Source organism: Leuciscus leuciscus (genome assembly GCF_965113295.1).
Source record: "Leuciscus leuciscus genome assembly, chromosome: 19".
Classification (NCBI taxonomy): Eukaryota; Metazoa; Chordata; class Actinopteri; order Cypriniformes; family Leuciscidae; genus Leuciscus; species Leuciscus leuciscus.
The window spans coordinates 34,397,420-34,414,535 of record NC_138743.1 but is presented as its reverse complement, the minus strand read 5'-3'; the positions used below and the strand labels follow the sequence as shown (position 1 = coordinate 34,414,535).

Genomic DNA, 17,116 nt, shown 5'->3' with positions numbered 1-17,116 from the left:
AGACTTATGGTCTCCTATACTCACATAATAACCTCTCCCATCTAAGTATGACCTGAACCATTTTAGGACTATCCCAGAAAGCCCCACCCAGTTTTCCAGCCTGTCAAGAAGTATGTTGTGATCGACAGTGTCAAATGCAGCACTGAGGTCGAGTAGTACCAGCACTGATAATTTGCCTGAATCAGTATTTAAGCGAATATCGTTTATTATCTTTATGAGCGCTGTCTCTGTGCTGTGATGCGGTCGGAAACCAGATTGAAAATTATCAAAGTATCCATTCGAGCTTAAGAATTTGTTCAGCTGATTGAAGACAACTTTTTCAATGATCTTGCCTATGAAAGGAAGATTTGAGATCGGTCTATAGTTGCTTAATATGGTCTTATCCAGATTGCTCTTTTTCAGGAGGGGCTTGACAACTGCAGTTTTCAGGGAGTTTGGAAAACTCCCAGAGAGAAGTGAGGCATTTACCACTTCTAGAAGATCTGCTTCTAAACTGTTTAGCACAATTTTGAAGAAAGATGTGGGAAGTGTGTCAAGGGCGCATGTTGATGTTTTAAGGTGTTGTACGGTTTCTTCCAAAATTTTGCCATCAATTTCTTTGAAGTCAGACATAGTAACTACTTTCTCAGGTGGTCTGATCTGTCTGACCTCAGTGCAACTCAAGGATGTGCTGATCACCTTTCTGATATTATTGATTTTCTCAGAGAAAAAAGAAGCAAACTCACTGCACTTGCTGTTTGAGAGCATTTCACTAGGAATCTGGCTTGGGGGGTTTGTCAGTCTCTCTACAGTAGCAAAAAGAGTGCGTGTGTTGTTTAAATTGCTGTTTATAATATTTGAGAAGAAAGTCTGTCTAGCTTTGCCTAGTTCCATATTGAAAGCATGCAGGCTGTCTTTGTAGATGTTATAATGGACTACAAGTTTTGTCTTCCGCCACATGCGCTCTGCTTTTCTGCATTGTCTTTTCATATGTTGCACTGCTGTTGAGTTTCTCCAAGGTGCTTTTTGTCTGCCACTCTTCTTCCTGACTTTAACAGGAGCAATATCATCAATTATATTTTTAACTTTTGAGTTAAAAGAATCAAGGAGAAAATCAACAGAGTCAGCAGATATGCTTGGTGTTAAGGATATAGCCTTCATAAATAGTACACTAGTGTTCTCATTTAAGCATCTCTTCTTGACAGACACAGATTTAGCTTCAGTGGCAGGAGAGATCAATATATCAAAGAAAATACAGAAATGATCAGACAGTGCTACATCCTTAATAACAGTCGATGAGATGTTTAGACCCTTACTGATAAGTAAATCTAGAGTGTGTCCATGATTGTGTGTGGGTCCATGTACATGCTGAGTCAGATCAAAAGTTTTTAAAACAGTTTTGATTTCTTTTGCCATATTGTTTTCTGCATTATCTATGTGAATGTTAAAATCTCCAGCAATGGCAAAACAGTCAAACTCTGAGGTAATTGTTGATAACAGTTCTGTAAAGTCCTCAGCAAAGGCTGGAGAATATTTTGGAGGCCTGTAAATAATGATAAGTAAAATGCGAGGAGCACCTTTTAACACAGTACCCAGATATTCGAAAGACGGGTAATTCCCAAATGATATTTGCTTACATTGATAGATATCTTTAAAAAGAGCAGCTAGACCCCCACCTCTCTTAACAGCTCTGCAGACACTCATAAAAGTAAAGTTAGGAGGGGCTGTTTCATTGAGGATTGTTGCACTGCAGCTGTATTCTAGCCAGGTTTCATTTAGAAGCATAAAGTCCAGGTTGTTTGTGGTTATTAAGTCGTTGACTAGAAGTGATTTATTTTTAAGTGAGCGAATGTTTAAAAGTGCTAACTTAACAGTCTTACTTTTTGTCCCCACAGCAATCTTAGTTTGACATGTAATAGGCACCAGATTAGTTGGGTTTGCTGTACGGCTATTGAAGGCCTTAGACTTTCTATCTTGTAATAGAACAGCAATAGAGAAAGATACAGGCACACTGGGTTCCCGCTTGTTCTGTAAACATTTGAGAAAGTTACTGTTATCATAACAGGAACCCAAAACACATCACTGAGAGCTGGTATCAGTTGTTTTTTGTTCACCTCGAGCAGATGGAGGAGGGTGTGGGCCCTGGCGTTTTGGCCGAAGAGGCCGAAGAGCTCTCACAGGAGGAGGGGGCGGGCGAGCTCGGCGCGCAGGCTTCGGTGTTTGAGGTGCCTGACGATTTTTGGTTGGTATCTGGGGGCTTGCAGCAAAAGAGTGGGATAGTCTGGTTCCAGCATGCACTAATTCTTCCATTTTCTGTGAGAAGCACAGGAGTGGAGTCGCTGGCGAGAGTGAGAAAGTATCTGGTGAAAGGGGCTGTTGCTCAGGTGTTATAGGAGGCTGTGATATGCTGTCCTGGCTTCCCTGGCTGTTTTCCAGGAAGTCGTCCTTGGGTGCTGAATCTTGGAGCAGTTCTAATGTGTCTGTCTGTGGTGAGCTCTGTGGGCATGGCTCAGCTGAGATTGTGTCCGTGAGCAGAGGTTGTTGTGGCTCAGTGGTGTTATCATTGTCCTTGTGTGATATGTCAACCGCATGTCCATCTTGTTGCTGAAGTGAAGTCCCGTGTTCATTCATACTGTTTCCAGGTGTGTGTGTGTCGTTCAGATTGACACACACTGCAGAAGGATGATTGAGGGAGAAGTCGATATTGTCCTTTAACACTCTTGAACCAAGTTTGTTTGGGTGATGGCCATCCCGATGAAATAGTTGTCTCTGACTCCAGAAAAGATTGAAGTTGTCAATGAAGTTTACTCCTTTTATATTGCAGGTTTTTTGCAGCCATGTATTAATCCCAAGCAGCCGAGAAAACCTGTTTGTTCCTCTTGCTGGGAGTGGTCCACTGATGAATGTTTGAACTTTCAGTCTTTTAAGTGTTTCAAAAAGTTCATTGAAATCCTTCTTAAGGAGTTCTGACTGCTCTTTATGAATATCATTCTTCCCCACATGAATTATGAGTCGATTTGCAGTCTTATGTTTCATCAGAATGTTCTGAAGTTCCCTGTTTATATCAGAAGTTGTTGCTTGTGGAAGGCAGCATGTAGTTGTATCCCTGCTGCTAATGTTTCTGATTATGGAGTCCCCCACTATCAGAGTCCTGGGCTCGGCTGTGCTCTGAGCTGAGTGCCGCTGTCTGCTCGACCTTGAGCGCCAGTTAGCATCAGTGTTAGCTACTGGCTGATACAGTCTGTGTTCGATCACATTCATCACGTTTGGGGATTCCTCATTTACATTCATTAGTACTTCAAATCTGTTCTCAAGATGTATAGGTGTTGGTGGGAGACCAGTGTTTGCCATCCTTGTCAGAGCTGTATCTGGGGTAGAGGATGCTACTGCGGCAATATGTGGGGCTCGTGACAATCTGATGTCTCGAGTGCCTTTGGGTCTCGCTCCCTGTTTGTGCCATCGATTTGTAAGTCGATCGGCTTGTTTCTCTACCTGTCGAGGAGCACTAGTTTCATGGGACTCACCGGCTATATGCTGAGGGTGTCCATGACGAAGCTCTGTTGTGTGTTCCGTCTGGTTTGGTGGTCCCGTAAATAACTTTGTTTCAAGAACTGCAATCCTTTGTAAAAGTCTGTGGCAGTTAGTGCAGCAAGTAGATTCCAGAAGAGGCATTTTCTCTCTTATCCTTGTAGGCAGTTGTGTTTTCCTTTCCCCGGAATGTAAGCTGGTCGGGTAGAAGAATTCTGCGTTTTTGTGGTAATCCAAACTTTGTCGTTTGAGCACTGTGCTGATTTGCTGAAGTTAAAAATTAGGTGATAAAAGGAGCTAAAATATAAAAATATAGAAGATAAAATATAAAAGCGATAGAGCAAAGCGCGGAGCAGTGAACAAGAGCGTCCGAACGGTAGCTGAGCTGAGCAGGAAGAAGCTCAATAACTCAATTACAAGTATAGCATAATAAAATAAAAATGTTAAACAATTTATTTCAATTTACTTATTTTTAGAGTGTGAATTTTATTTTATTTTTTTATTTTTTTTAATCAGTTTATGGCACTTATAGTGCACAGAGCTTAGGAATCATTAACAGGCTCAATACTTCCTGGATATCCACTGAACATTAACCAGCTTATCTTAAAGAATCAACAGACAATAGAAATAGAATCTGCCGCCATGAATCCTCATTCTATTGCTGAATGCAGAGTTGGTTTCAGTTACTCTTAGGACGTACAAGGTGTCTATGCATGCATTACAAATACAATACACTCTTATACATTACAAAAGCGCTTCTCAAACCTGTCCCCACTATTGCACATTTTGGATGTCCCCGTTATCAGACACACTCAATTCAAGTCTTGCAGTCTGTTCTAATGCGCTGATGAGTTGAATCATGAGTGTTAGGTGAGGGACCCATTCAAAATGTGCAGTAGTCGGGTCCCTCCCTATGAGGACAGGTTTGAGAAGCACTGCATTACAATACCGGTTATACAATTAGGCTACTTCATACAGTGCCATTTGTTTGTACTGCTGGTATGAATTAAAAAGAGATGACTAATTCTGTTTGAGATTTTCAAGAAGGCCATGGACTCTGGTAAATAGCCTATAATTGTCATGCTCATGTCATGTGCATCATTTCTGACTAGGGGTGTAACAATACATTGTGTCACAATATATCACAATTCAAAAATGTATCAATATGTATCGTGGATATAGTTCACCCAAAATGAACATTTCTTTGTGAGAGTTTTACTCATTCAGGGAAATACTTCCTAACAAAACCACAATGTGATCCCCTGTATCCCAACTAATCTTATCTTAAAAAAAAAAAAAAAAAAAAAAAAAAAACATGAATTATATACATTCACATGTAGGCCTACTTCTATATTAAATCCATTTAAAGATTTTTTAAGACTGACATACAGTTTCAGGGTTTCCACAGAAACTTACGGTTCAGCATCGAGGCTTTCCACGGGTACAACATAGTTAGCAGGAATGTATCCCTCTTTGTTCGCCGAAATCCCGGTGATTCCTCTCGCCATCCACCAGTCATCGCCTTTAGTGATGGGCTCCAGTTTATCCCCTGCGTTAAAGCTCAGGTCATCATCCGTGCGCGCCGTGTAGTCGTACAGCGCGACGTAAACGTAGCCGGGTTTCTCCACAGGTGTCGGCGGTAACTCCCGGACAGGCGCCTTCACCAAATAATTCTCTATCACTACAATACGCGGTTTCTCGGGGGCAGGTGAGGTGTCATCCGCAGGGACTCTGAAACACGAGAAAGTGCTCTGACAGCACAATATAACCCTTTCTCTGAAATCTCCCATCGTGAAATTGTTCATCAGTCCCGTATGTGTAGCCTTGATCAAGTTAAACTGAAGCAGTATATCGCATTTCAGTGATCCATAGGGTCAATCTCATTCTAGTGGATGTTGAGTGGACTTGACACGAAGCGTTTCGTCCATTCTGTGAGCTTGAGAAACCCCTTTGACCGCTGTCACGAGATGGCACAGCCCTGTCGACAGGGAAGAAGGTGATTTATTGCTTGCAGTCAAAAAAAATCTGTTCGCATTTCCTGGTCACATATATACGCCGTTCAAGATCTTTCTCCGCTCCGCGATCCTGTCGAGGAAGAGATCGTTTTACACAAACTTATTATTTAGCCTATACTTAAAACTTGAGAATTTTTATGTTAGAGTTAGTAACACACATTGTCGTGCTTGTGATTCTGAGACAGGTTGTTCCTTCAAAACGCCCTCAGGACAGAGATCTCCAAAGGCATTACGCAATGAGTAATAGCCTCCAGTGTAGGCTAGTTTACAAGCTAAATGAAAACACGACAACATTACTAAATTAAATCAAATGTCGTTAAATGATATCAACTTAATTTTTAAAAAAATCAAGTCATTTGTAGGCTGCAGTTTGCATGCCTTTGTTATTTAGAAACTCCTGATTCAATAGCCTACATTGATTTGTTTGACTATTAGGTAGCCAACTTCAAGCAAAGCAAAATAAGGGGAAATCTTGGTTCTTTAATAGGAAAATAAGGGACATTCAAAATATTTGTACTGTACCACATAGTGCATTGTCTGTAGTTGAGGAAAAAAGTCTTTTTTTTAACCTGAATTTAACCTTAAAACACATTTTTTTTTTTTTTTTTACCTTTACGTGAAAACACATTTGTTTTGCTTAAACAATTTAATAAAAAAATAAAATAATAATAATATTATTGTCACACTTTATTGTCAATATAGAATTGACTTCACAATTATAAGGAACAGAATCTGCTCTTTTAAGTGCATGTTGTCCTTTTTTATTATTTTACCTTAACAAACTCAGCTGTAATGAAAAGTACAGGCTTTGCTATACTCAACTTATTTTTTCATAAACAGAGCAACTGAATAAATAAGCTTTCCTTTGATGTATGGTTTGTTAGGGCAGTATTTGGCAGAGATACAACTATTTGAAAATCTGGAATCTGAGGGTGCAAAAAATCTAAACATTGAGAAAATGGCCTTTAAAGTGGTCCATTTATTTTCACGATTGTGCTGCATTCACTCACAAAAATAAATGTTTTATATATTTATGGTAGGAAATTTACTAAATATCTTCATGTAACATGATCTTTACTTAATATCCTAATGATTTTTGGCATAAAAGAAAAAACGATAATTTTGACCCATAGGCCTACAATGAATTGTTGGTTATTGCCACAAATATACAAGTACAACTTATGACTGGTTTTGTGATCCAGGGTCACATATGTAGCCTATTACATTTTTATGAACCATGCAAACAACAGTGCAAACATTCACCAGATTAAAGTGCATAAAAGATATTTGCATTTGCAAAGATATGCATTGTTTCATACAAATATTTTTCACCATGAGTATAAAGTACAGTTTTGTAAAAATTTACAACATGGTTGTGTGTGTGAGACACACATAGGCTACACACACGAACAGGTTTCCATGTTACCACCAGTATTCTTCGAAATAATTTTTATGTTCCACAAACATCATTAAACTTGAGTAGTAGGCTAGGCCTAACTGTTTGCTACAATCAGCTAGCAGCTGTTTCTTTATCATTTCAAGTTTATTGAACGTCTTTCAGACAATCATCTGGTTGTCATGAGAACAAATTGTCGCTTGCTGCTGCCCCCTGCTGTCTGATTTAAACCATGCTATGATGTCACAGAACTCTAGAACTGCAAAGGCGAGAACTGAGTGAGTCTCGCGCTGAACACTGAAGAGATGATAAGAAAGAATAGAGACAAAATGATGCAGGAACAAACCGAAAACTCTTTCTAACACATTTATTAGCCTAGGATTCATAGTCAGATTATTGATGTGAATAAACGTGGAAAGAGGCCTGAATCTTTCTTGCAATGATTTTCAATTTCAGGGAAGAACACGTTACTATTTTTAGCTTGTTAATGGAACTCATGATTAACACAAACTTTTCCTCCTAATAAAACAACGAACTGCAACATTTGAATGAAGGTGGAAAGTGGAAATAGGCATGACTTTTAATTTCCTATTTTTAGGTTGTTAATGGATCTCATAATTAACACTATTGTTTTTATTTGTATTGAAACAACAAACTGAATGACGGTGGGAAAAGGCCTGAATCTTTCCTGGGATGATTTTCAATTTTAGGTAAGAAAACTTACCTATTTTAGGTTGTAAGATAGAATTCATAATTAACACTATTTTTTTTTCCTATGGTTATTGATATATTTTAACATCAAACCGCAACATTTGGTGGAATGCCGGAGATGAAAAGTTGAAGGAGGCATGAATCCTTCTTCTATTTCAAGTACAAGAACATCCTTGACGTTACAGCTGACGACCCCACTCCTGCCAGTATCTTGTGACCAAAATAAAACAATAAAAAAACAAAAATGTATTCAGTCTTCACTTCATTATGTACAATTCTATTGCCGTTTTACACTGATCAGCCACAACACTGTGAATAACATTAGCTACGTTTACACACTTTTTGTTTCAATCCGAGATGACGGATTTATCATGCCCATATATTTATCAAGAAGTAAAATTACATCATCATGTTATTGCAAAGTAAAAATGAGTTGTGTGCAATATACTGTAAATGTACCTGATGGAGTACTAGTAATGTTAAATTGGATGATGTCATAACTCTGGATGAAGACAGCCTTACTCTTATGAGCAGGGTTACACAGGGTTCAGTCATCCTTAGAAATGCATCACCCATTATGTGTTATATTATATATGGCTTGTGTTGTATGGCCTGGAAAATTTCCTTCAAAGGGAATGTGGGATTACAAATTTAAGAATCTGTTTAAGATGATTATCCTCCGTTATGACATAGTCTAATATCAAATGATAAACTAAGGTGAAGTACATTTTATTTAGCATTTATGGTTAGAGGAGTCTGTTAAGTAAAGATTTTATCAAGAGGTTCCTGCCAGTCCTGTTGTCTTTATTGTTAGTCAAATGAGTCAGATTGCTGAGACTCTCACCTTTTGTCTTTAATGGCTCTGTCTCATTCTTTGAATAGTTATGCTGATTGGATTAGGATTTGTATGAGTCTGGGGCGGGTTTCTATAACTTACTTCATTTGCATGCTTTGTTTAAGGTTGTCACCCAGGTGCTTTGTCTCCACTTGTAAGGACTGCCCCCTAAAATGTGCACAAAGTATAGTTTCCTTAAGCTCTATTCGGACGGGAGTTACTTTTAAGATTTGTCCATTTCTGTAGAAAATAATAAAAACAATTGGGGATTTTATGATTTTCTTTATGCCATGGACATTTTTTACGCTAACCTTACACTGTTAGACTTTTCTGTAATTTCTACAGTTATTTACTTTAAATCCCCCAGTATTATACTGCTATTTCTCTTTACAGTAAATAACTGTGATTCCAATTGCATCATGGGAATTTTCTGTGACGTCTAACACCACATACAGAGACTTACTGTATTTTTTAAATTTGCTGTATACTACTGTGTAACTGCCTCTCTGGCTGGCACCATTCCACCGTGCTTTTTATTTCCTAATTTTTGCCTTACACCACGTGTCTACAACGCTATAATAGCCAGAGGCTGTCTATATTGGACACATTGAAGCGACCGGACCTTTAAATGCAAACCTGTTTATCCCTTGTAAGAACTAGTGCGAGCGCTTGGACTCGTATCGGACTACGTCTGAAATATAACGGCCGCGGCGCATCACTACACTGTCTGGGATTTGTCGTGTCGCGTCAGACAGACATCCAGTGTAGGTAATGGGGTCTGTCTTTTGTTGGATCGCGACGTTCGTGTCTGGCCCGGGGAAGAGACGGAATTCACTTCACCGAGAGAGAGATCAGCAAGCAAGGTAAAAAAAAAAAAAAAAAAAACATTCTGTGTATGTTGACAGGATTGTGCCCAGTTTAACGTATGTTATAACGTTAACGTTAGCCTAACGTTACTCGTCGTCAACATGGCGGTAACGAACTTTACCATGGTAAACTGAGCTAACGTTTCATTTTACACACTTTGTTAGATTATTGAATTGTCGAGTTAAAATATGCCAACGAGCAACGCGTTTACATTAACAATAAATGTGAATAAACTAATGTGAAATTCTGTTTATATCTTAATGTTGGCCTACTGATGAGAACCTTTATAGTTTTAGCATTAGTTTGCAAACTATACCATATTATAGTTTTTTTTTTTATGGAATTTAATATTTACTTCCATTTTTGTGTTTAAAGGCAACTGCAACAAAGCGCCAATTCGCGCCAGTGACTTAGCAAGATTCCAGAGGTAGGCCAGCCCATTTGTGATATATTTTGAGATAAGTTTGCTGAAATGATTAGCATACACTATGTGAAAATTGCTTTTGAGCCACTGGTGCAGACTAGGTAGCTAACAATATCTTATAAAATCTCTATAAAATTGGCTAACTTTATATCAAATAAGTGACCTTTGCATTATGTCTAACTTTATTACACAGCAAATGAACCAATCAGAAGATGGACCATTGTCTTTGTTCAGTCTCACCAGATTAAATGTATCCAGGTAAGCACTGCAGTAAAACTCTCACTAAGACCAAATCTAGCATTCTAAACAACTTAAGTTTATATTTTTGCATTATTTTTATATTTTATTAGCCAGCGACTCTACCATTGCAGTTCCACCTGACTAGGGCCCCGTTTACACGATGGGAAAACGCAGATATTTCCCTGCGTTTTGGCCTGTCATTTACACGAAAACGCCGTTTTTATCCCAGAAAACGATTATTTCTAAAAACTCCGGCCAAAGTGGAGATTTCTGAAAACGCCGGTTATGTGTTGCCGTGTCAACTGGGAGAAACGGGGTTTTAGGTTCTCAAACGTCACATTATGCGCCAGAAAATGCTTACGTCATGTGAGCGCCCTATGTTTAGAGTTTGTTCCATACTGTCTATGAGTTTGTTTGGCTACTATTTGATCATGGATGCTGTTAAAGTGGTACTCATTTTTACTTTTGTGAAAACGCTTTTGGCCTGTTTGCATTTGCTTCGCTGTCTGTCCACACGAACGAACCTCGCGCCATGTCTATTGTTTTGAAAGGAACAGGAAGTCGCTCGTGCTATTCGTCGTTGTCGATTTTGAGGATTCTGATTGGCTTGCATGGCTTTATCCTTCTCCTTACACTGCCGCCCCTTTGTATTTATGCGGGTTGATGTAAACGACAACTTTTTTTGAAAACGATATTGTGTGCACGATGTTATTTTTGAAAACGGAGGGGGAGAAATATTCGTTTCTCTAAATACCCGGCTATGTGTAAATGTGGCCTAGGAAGGTACTAATATCAGCGCACAGGTGGGTTAACTACTGTAGGAAGGAGAACGATCATCACACAGTGATTTCTTGCATGTATCTTACTGTGTATTTGTCTCAAACAGGTACTCCTTCACTGCAGACAAGCTGAAATGGGCTAAAATCATCTATTTCAGTCGTTCAACTTCTTTCTATGCATCTCAGCATTTTTGGACAGAATTTAGGATTTGTAAGTATTAAAATTTAATCTGGCATAATTTAATTTAGTTCTTTTGTATGCTATTTATTGACAAAAGCTGTTTACAAATATATATTCTTAAGTTTTTGTGAAAATAATAATAAAAATTAACAAAAAAGGAGGTTAAAAATAATGTGACACTAATATTCTCTCTCTCTCTCTCTCTCTCTCTCTCTCTCTCTCTCTCTCTCTCTCTCTCTCTCTCTCTCTCTCTCTCTCTCATATAGTTTTGGAACCGGGATCTCCTCTGAAGGACTGAGTACATTTGTGTTTGTGGGCACGCATGCAGACCAGGGAACACTCTGGTGTTGTCAATCAAGTTCTGAACAGGAACCAATCTTTGGAGAAGTTTATTTATTCACAAAGGTGGACAAAAACATTGTGTTGGCTTTTTAAAGATTATTTTGATGACTTTTACTCCTATGCTGTAGAAAAGATGGAGTAGACAGTCAGACATTGATAATAATAATAAATGTTTCTTGAGCATCAAAGTGACTTCTTTCAAAAACATTACGCCACTTAAATACTTATTTTGGCCACCAGTGTACATGAATCCAACACATTTTTGGAAATAAGTGAAATTATTTTTAAGGTGGGGTTATGTATCTTGTATTGTGAAAAGAACTGTGTTTTGTCCTGTTTTGGACATTTCCTTTTTGAATGCTTAATGTATTTATATTCTGCAGTTTTATGAATGTAATGGTTGATATTTCATTATAATACTTGTATAAGCTAAACAACCAATGACTCTACATTCATTTAGTCAAATGCTAATGTTTTGTTTATGATTTTATGTATGTTTTCAAAAATGTTTGCAGTGAAGGACAGCACATAATGTGTTAATTTAACACGTTTACACATCTTTGTGCTAACCTCTCTGACATATTTACTTTGTTAAAATCATTAACACAATGAATGAGTTAAAATTAACACAAAAAATGTTGTCTCTAAACTTACCCATAAAAATTTCACACATCATTTCCAGCATTGGCATGTTTATTTTGTGATATATATGAAATGTTTTAAATAAAAAAATGGTATTTTGTGATAACTTTGTCTAATTGGTTTGTATGAAAGTAGTACTTATGTAGGATAAAAATAAAATTAATCATATATCAAAATTATCAAATCTAATTTATATTTAGTACAAATAAAAATAATTACAGTAGTGTACTGATTAGCTTAGTTTTTACAGTAATGCACTGTACTGATTAGCTTCGTTTTTACAGTAATGCACTGTATTACACAAAACTGAAATACGATTTGGTACTGTAACTCTTAATTACAGTAACTTACTGGCAACAGTGTTGCCAGTAAGTTACTGTAAAAAACCCTTGAAAAGTCTAACAGTGTAGATATAAATAGTTCTCATACCTGCCAAAGATAAAATATTTTACTTTTTATGACAAATATTGTCATTTTAATCTCTACTAAAATAATATTTTGCAAACAAAAATCTGATTAATAATTAAAATAAATAATTGCTGCGGTAATGACAGTTTGTGTCGGTAAGGACACAATGTTAATGACATGTTAACAATGTGACCTTAACAATAGGTTACTGTTGAGAAAAACAGAAACAGACAAAAACAGAAGGTATTTGATAGATCTATTGAAGATAGATAGTAGAGTAAGACTGGGTCAAACGGATTTCATGTTTGTTTTTTCCTCTGTTTCTTTTGTTTATCCTTCACTACTTTTTTTCAGATTTGTCAGTTGGGAGATACACTCTTTATCTGCTTTTTTTTCATAACTCTTCATATCTGTCTGTGTCTTTTCTCATTACTTCTCTGCGTTTCTGTCATCTTATTGTAGATGAATTTGGTATCATCTAGGGTTGCAAAAATGGCATGTTTATTTAGTTTACAATAGACTTCATATCTGCAATATGCACTGATCAGCCACAGCATTAAAGTGCCCCTATTATGGATTTTTGAAAATGACCTTTCATGAAGTGTGTAACATAGCTCTAAGTGAATGAAAACATCCTGCAAAGTTTTAAATCTGAAAGTGCACCGTCTATAAAGCTATTGTCTTTCAAAAGTAAGGGTCGACTCTTGAGTCAATGAAATGAATCGTTTGTCAAACGAGTCATAAGCCGTTTTGTTGTGACGTCAAGACGAAACATAAGCAAATTGCCCACCCGCTTATTGGGCAGACACCAGGGAAAACTTGAACCACATATATATATATATATCTTTGGAAGTACAGAATATAAAACCTAATATGATTATTATATTGCACTGGAGGCATTGGAGTAGAATTATGTGGAGTTTGTATAGGGTAAATGGACATGGACAGAAATACAAAACATGATGGAAGTTTAGTTTCCAAAGAGAAGAGAAAAATAATTTACACACACCTGCACTGTTGTGTTTTCGTGTTTTATGGGGACTTTCCACAGACATGGAAACTAAATTTTGACTTGCTTAGTTGGGGACACTTAATATTCAACAATAATATGATCTGCCTGCATTGACACCATTATGAGAACTGAGCTGAGCTGGACGATGACATCACTGTTTTCTCCCTTGCGGCTGTATAAATGAACTAAATGAATAACTTTTTAACAACAGAAATGAACCATCACTGAACTTATGCTAGACTATGATGCTATTTTCTTCTAGATCTGCTGTACAGCAGAAACACACTTTGTTGCATTATTTTCCTGTTAACACTATAAAGCTGCTACAATCTGTATTGTAAAAAGCGCTATATAAATAAAGGATTTGACATGATTTTTATACTGTTCAAACTGTATTCTATCCCCTACTGACCCTACCCATCACAGGAAACTTTCTACATTTTTACATTTTCAAAAAAATCACTTAGTATTATTTATATACATAAATATATGAAACATATTGTTTCCTCATGGGGACCAAAAAATGTCCCCAAGGATTTCGGAAATTGCCATCTTTGTGGGGACATTTTGTCCTCATAAGGTTGCATGGCCTATACAGGGTTTACCTGGAAAACACTTTGCTTTTGTAATCAATGAGTGGAAAACCCACAGCATTTTATTCTCGAGAATAATGATTTATTTTTATTTTCCAGTGTACAGCTTCATCCATGCATAACTGACAAATGTTCAATAATTAGAAGTGACGTGCGACTGTCCATTTTGTTCAGGTTATTACGGTAACAACACCCGGAAATGCGCGAATATTCAGATATTAATACGTTCGTGTCTTGTGTAAGCAAGCAAGATTCAAAGACCCGTTGTTCATGATGTTATAACCGGCACCGGAGTGTTTCCGCGTTAAATGCCGAGACGCGTTTTGCGGGTGACTGCGCCTTCCGTGAGCCGCTTCTAAACGCGGCTTGTAGTCTTTTGTGACACTGTTGCCGCCGCTGTCCCACGTGTTGCAGAACAGACAAATACATTGCAGACTGCCGCCACCGAGCGAGCTGCTGCATCGACAGCTGGAAGTCATCGCTAGACATCACGATTCTGTAATCTTACAGTTCACATAACCATTCCTTATAAAGGCTGTACAATGAGCGAATTCTTCTCGCTGTCGGAGTGTGATGTGATCGGCTTTGATTTGGACCACACGCTCTGTCGATACTATCTGAAGGAGACCTCCAGGGTGAGTCGTGCTGGCATCATGCATATCATCACACAGCCGACCTTCCACGCAGAATATGGCTGACACATGGTTATAATAAATCAGAATCGGAAATATGTGTTCTGTTTTCGTTACATTACTGGAACAGTCGCGTGTTGATGCGCGGATCTAAAATATCGATCTGTTCGGCAGGCCTCGTTAAAACACATTGAGAATGTGAGAGGAGTGTCTACTTTATCTGGCATTCTAGGAGGACGTTCATACATCGCATCTGACGTGTAGTTTACCTATAATAGCTCGAGATGATGCTTCAGTTATGGTTAGGCCTGACATCTTCATGTCACTGTACCTCATGTTAGTACTTACATTTATTTCTTCTTCTGTCTGTGTGCAGCTGATCTATGAGAGTTTTGCTGGGTATCTTGTGGAACACAAGGGATATGATAAAGATCTACTTAATTTAACACCTGCCGATTGGGATTTCTGGTGAGTTGTTTCAGCAATGCGCACACACACACATAAAGTCATTACAATGGCCAAGAATACCTGCATTAAACAATGTGTTTAATGCCCAGACTTAACAATTAGATATTTACTATTAAACACGTCCAAATGTCTCTCTCTCTCTCTCTCTCTCTCTCCCACTCTACACGTAACACACCTGATTCAGATCATGAGCTCATTAGGAGCTTTACGCTTGTTAGGAACTTTTTTTGTGTGTGTGTGTGTGGAAGTTTTACGGTTGGTGACCTAATGAAATATTAAAACTCATTAAAACTAATTATGTCATCCGGGTATGGTGGACTCATTCTCTCGTTTCATACAAACAAAGCTGCTGCCATTTTGTGACTATTGTTTTGTAGGCTACACTGTTGGATTATTTATTTATATAAATCTTATAAGATAAAAAAACAGGTATGATTTTATAACAGTTTAATCTCAAATCAGTGTCACCATAATTATTTATGTGGTAAAATACCATGTAATAAGTGGGATGACTGTATACCGCATCTCTTAAATGTCTGTCTAGTTTGAACTTGCCGCGCTGCAACTCCTCTCTCCACAGAAGCTTTGCGTTTAAAGACCTAATAAAATATTTCGACTCCGATCAATATTTAGCGTCTATTTCTTTACTTTCTACCATAAAGCAGCTCCTCCAATGTGTTCATCTTTTCACTCACGGACGTCGGATCACAGCGGACTCCACACACACCTACCTATTACGTAATCGCCACGGACCAATAGAACAAGCTGTTTTTAACTCCAAAGAAGTTCGTTTTGGCCTGATTTTGTTCAAAATGAAGCCACATCAGTTCGTTCTTCGATTTCGCTTTCAGTATATCGGGGCCTTAATGGACACTGGATCACTACAAATTGGGACGCGGATGACTCTATTTCTGGCGACATGACAACGTCCACATTGTACAACTGGCGACATGAATGCTGGTATTTATGAAACTGGCATTTATGAACCACAGCAGAGCTGATATTTTTCTATATAATAAATACTTTATTACATTTACCTACCAACATTTCAGCATCCAAAATCTTAAAAAATTTTGCATTCGGTGAATGCATTCCAAGGTAAAAAGTTATCAACGCATTGATTCTGAAGGTATTCATTGATTCTTAAAAAATTCTGAAGGTATCTCAGATGTATCCTTCACTGCCTTTGATATCCCACAATCCTGTGCTTGCCATTCCATGATTTATGTTTCAGCGCTTCAGAACTTCCGTTAAGGGAATATATTGAGCATCGATGGTCCCTGGTTAATCACGGTGCATTGTGGGACTATTTAGGGAGCGAACGTTTCAGTGCACTGGAAGATATTTTGCGATTGAGACAGCCCTTCAAATTGCCAACTCCCGGATCAGTGCCCTGACTACTGAACTAGGGAGCTGATTGAGACAGGGAAGAGAGACAAAATGTGCAGAGCGGTGGGTCCCCAGGATCAGGATTGAAAACCACTGTTTTACTGTATAGTTCAGATTTATAATTATTCGTTAATGGTTCAACATGGTCATAAGCTCAAACTCAGAGTAACCCAAGCATGCAAAATCTTCACCATTGGTGAAAATCACCATTTTGATAGCAGAATCGGTCGCCTAAGTTGATGCGCAAATACATTTTTGACACTTGTTGTTCTGGATGCATTTGTTAGACTACAATAGTGGCCAGTTGTGTATTAAAAAAGGTCCAATTACATTGTGCGTCTGAATTCTGCAGCAGGGCTTCTGCATCTATGCAGGAGCGCTGCAGATTTTGATTAACATTTGTTTCTTTGATAACTATTAATTATTATTTTGAAGATATAAATACAAAATACTATGTATATATTAAACAGCAGCATACAGCTGGATGTTAACTACATTTAAGACTGTTTCATGAAGAAAAAAATAAATTCTTAATGTTAATGCTTTAAAAATAATATTTGTTTATAAAAATATGTAAGTCATGTAATGTTATTGTCAATATGATTATTATAAAACAAATAAGAGCCAGTGAATTCACACTTGGCATGTTTGGTTGGATTAAAACCTCTATGATTA

At 37.7% G+C, this 17,116-nt stretch overlaps 3 protein-coding genes across 3 annotated transcripts in view; 2 read left to right on the top strand and 1 right to left on the bottom strand.

The window, feature by feature from the left end:
- The window catches only part of frk (fyn-related Src family tyrosine kinase), a 38,240-nt gene extending 32,513 nt beyond the window's left edge, over positions 1-5,727 (bottom strand). Inside the window, exon 1 of the mRNA XM_082147955.1 lies at positions 4,924-5,727. Within this exon, the coding sequence (XP_082004081.1) occupies positions 4,924-5,312 (389 nt within the window). The 5' untranslated portion in view covers positions 5,313-5,727. The remainder of the gene's footprint in view (positions 1-4,923) is intronic.
- The window catches only part of LOC309482535 (uncharacterized protein), a gene marked incomplete at its 5' end in the record, with an annotated part of 153,587 nt that overhangs the window by 34,818 nt on the left and 101,653 nt on the right, over positions 1-17,116 (top strand). The gene's annotated exons all lie outside the window — the stretch shown is intronic.
- Positions 14,130-17,116, top strand: part of nt5dc1 (5'-nucleotidase domain containing 1) — a 61,112-nt gene continuing 58,125 nt past the window's right edge. Inside the window, exons 1-2 of the mRNA XM_082147969.1 lie at positions 14,130-14,587; positions 14,961-15,052. Of these exons, the coding sequence (XP_082004095.1) occupies positions 14,495-14,587; positions 14,961-15,052 (185 nt within the window). The 5' untranslated portion in view covers positions 14,130-14,494. The remainder of the gene's footprint in view (positions 14,588-14,960; positions 15,053-17,116) is intronic.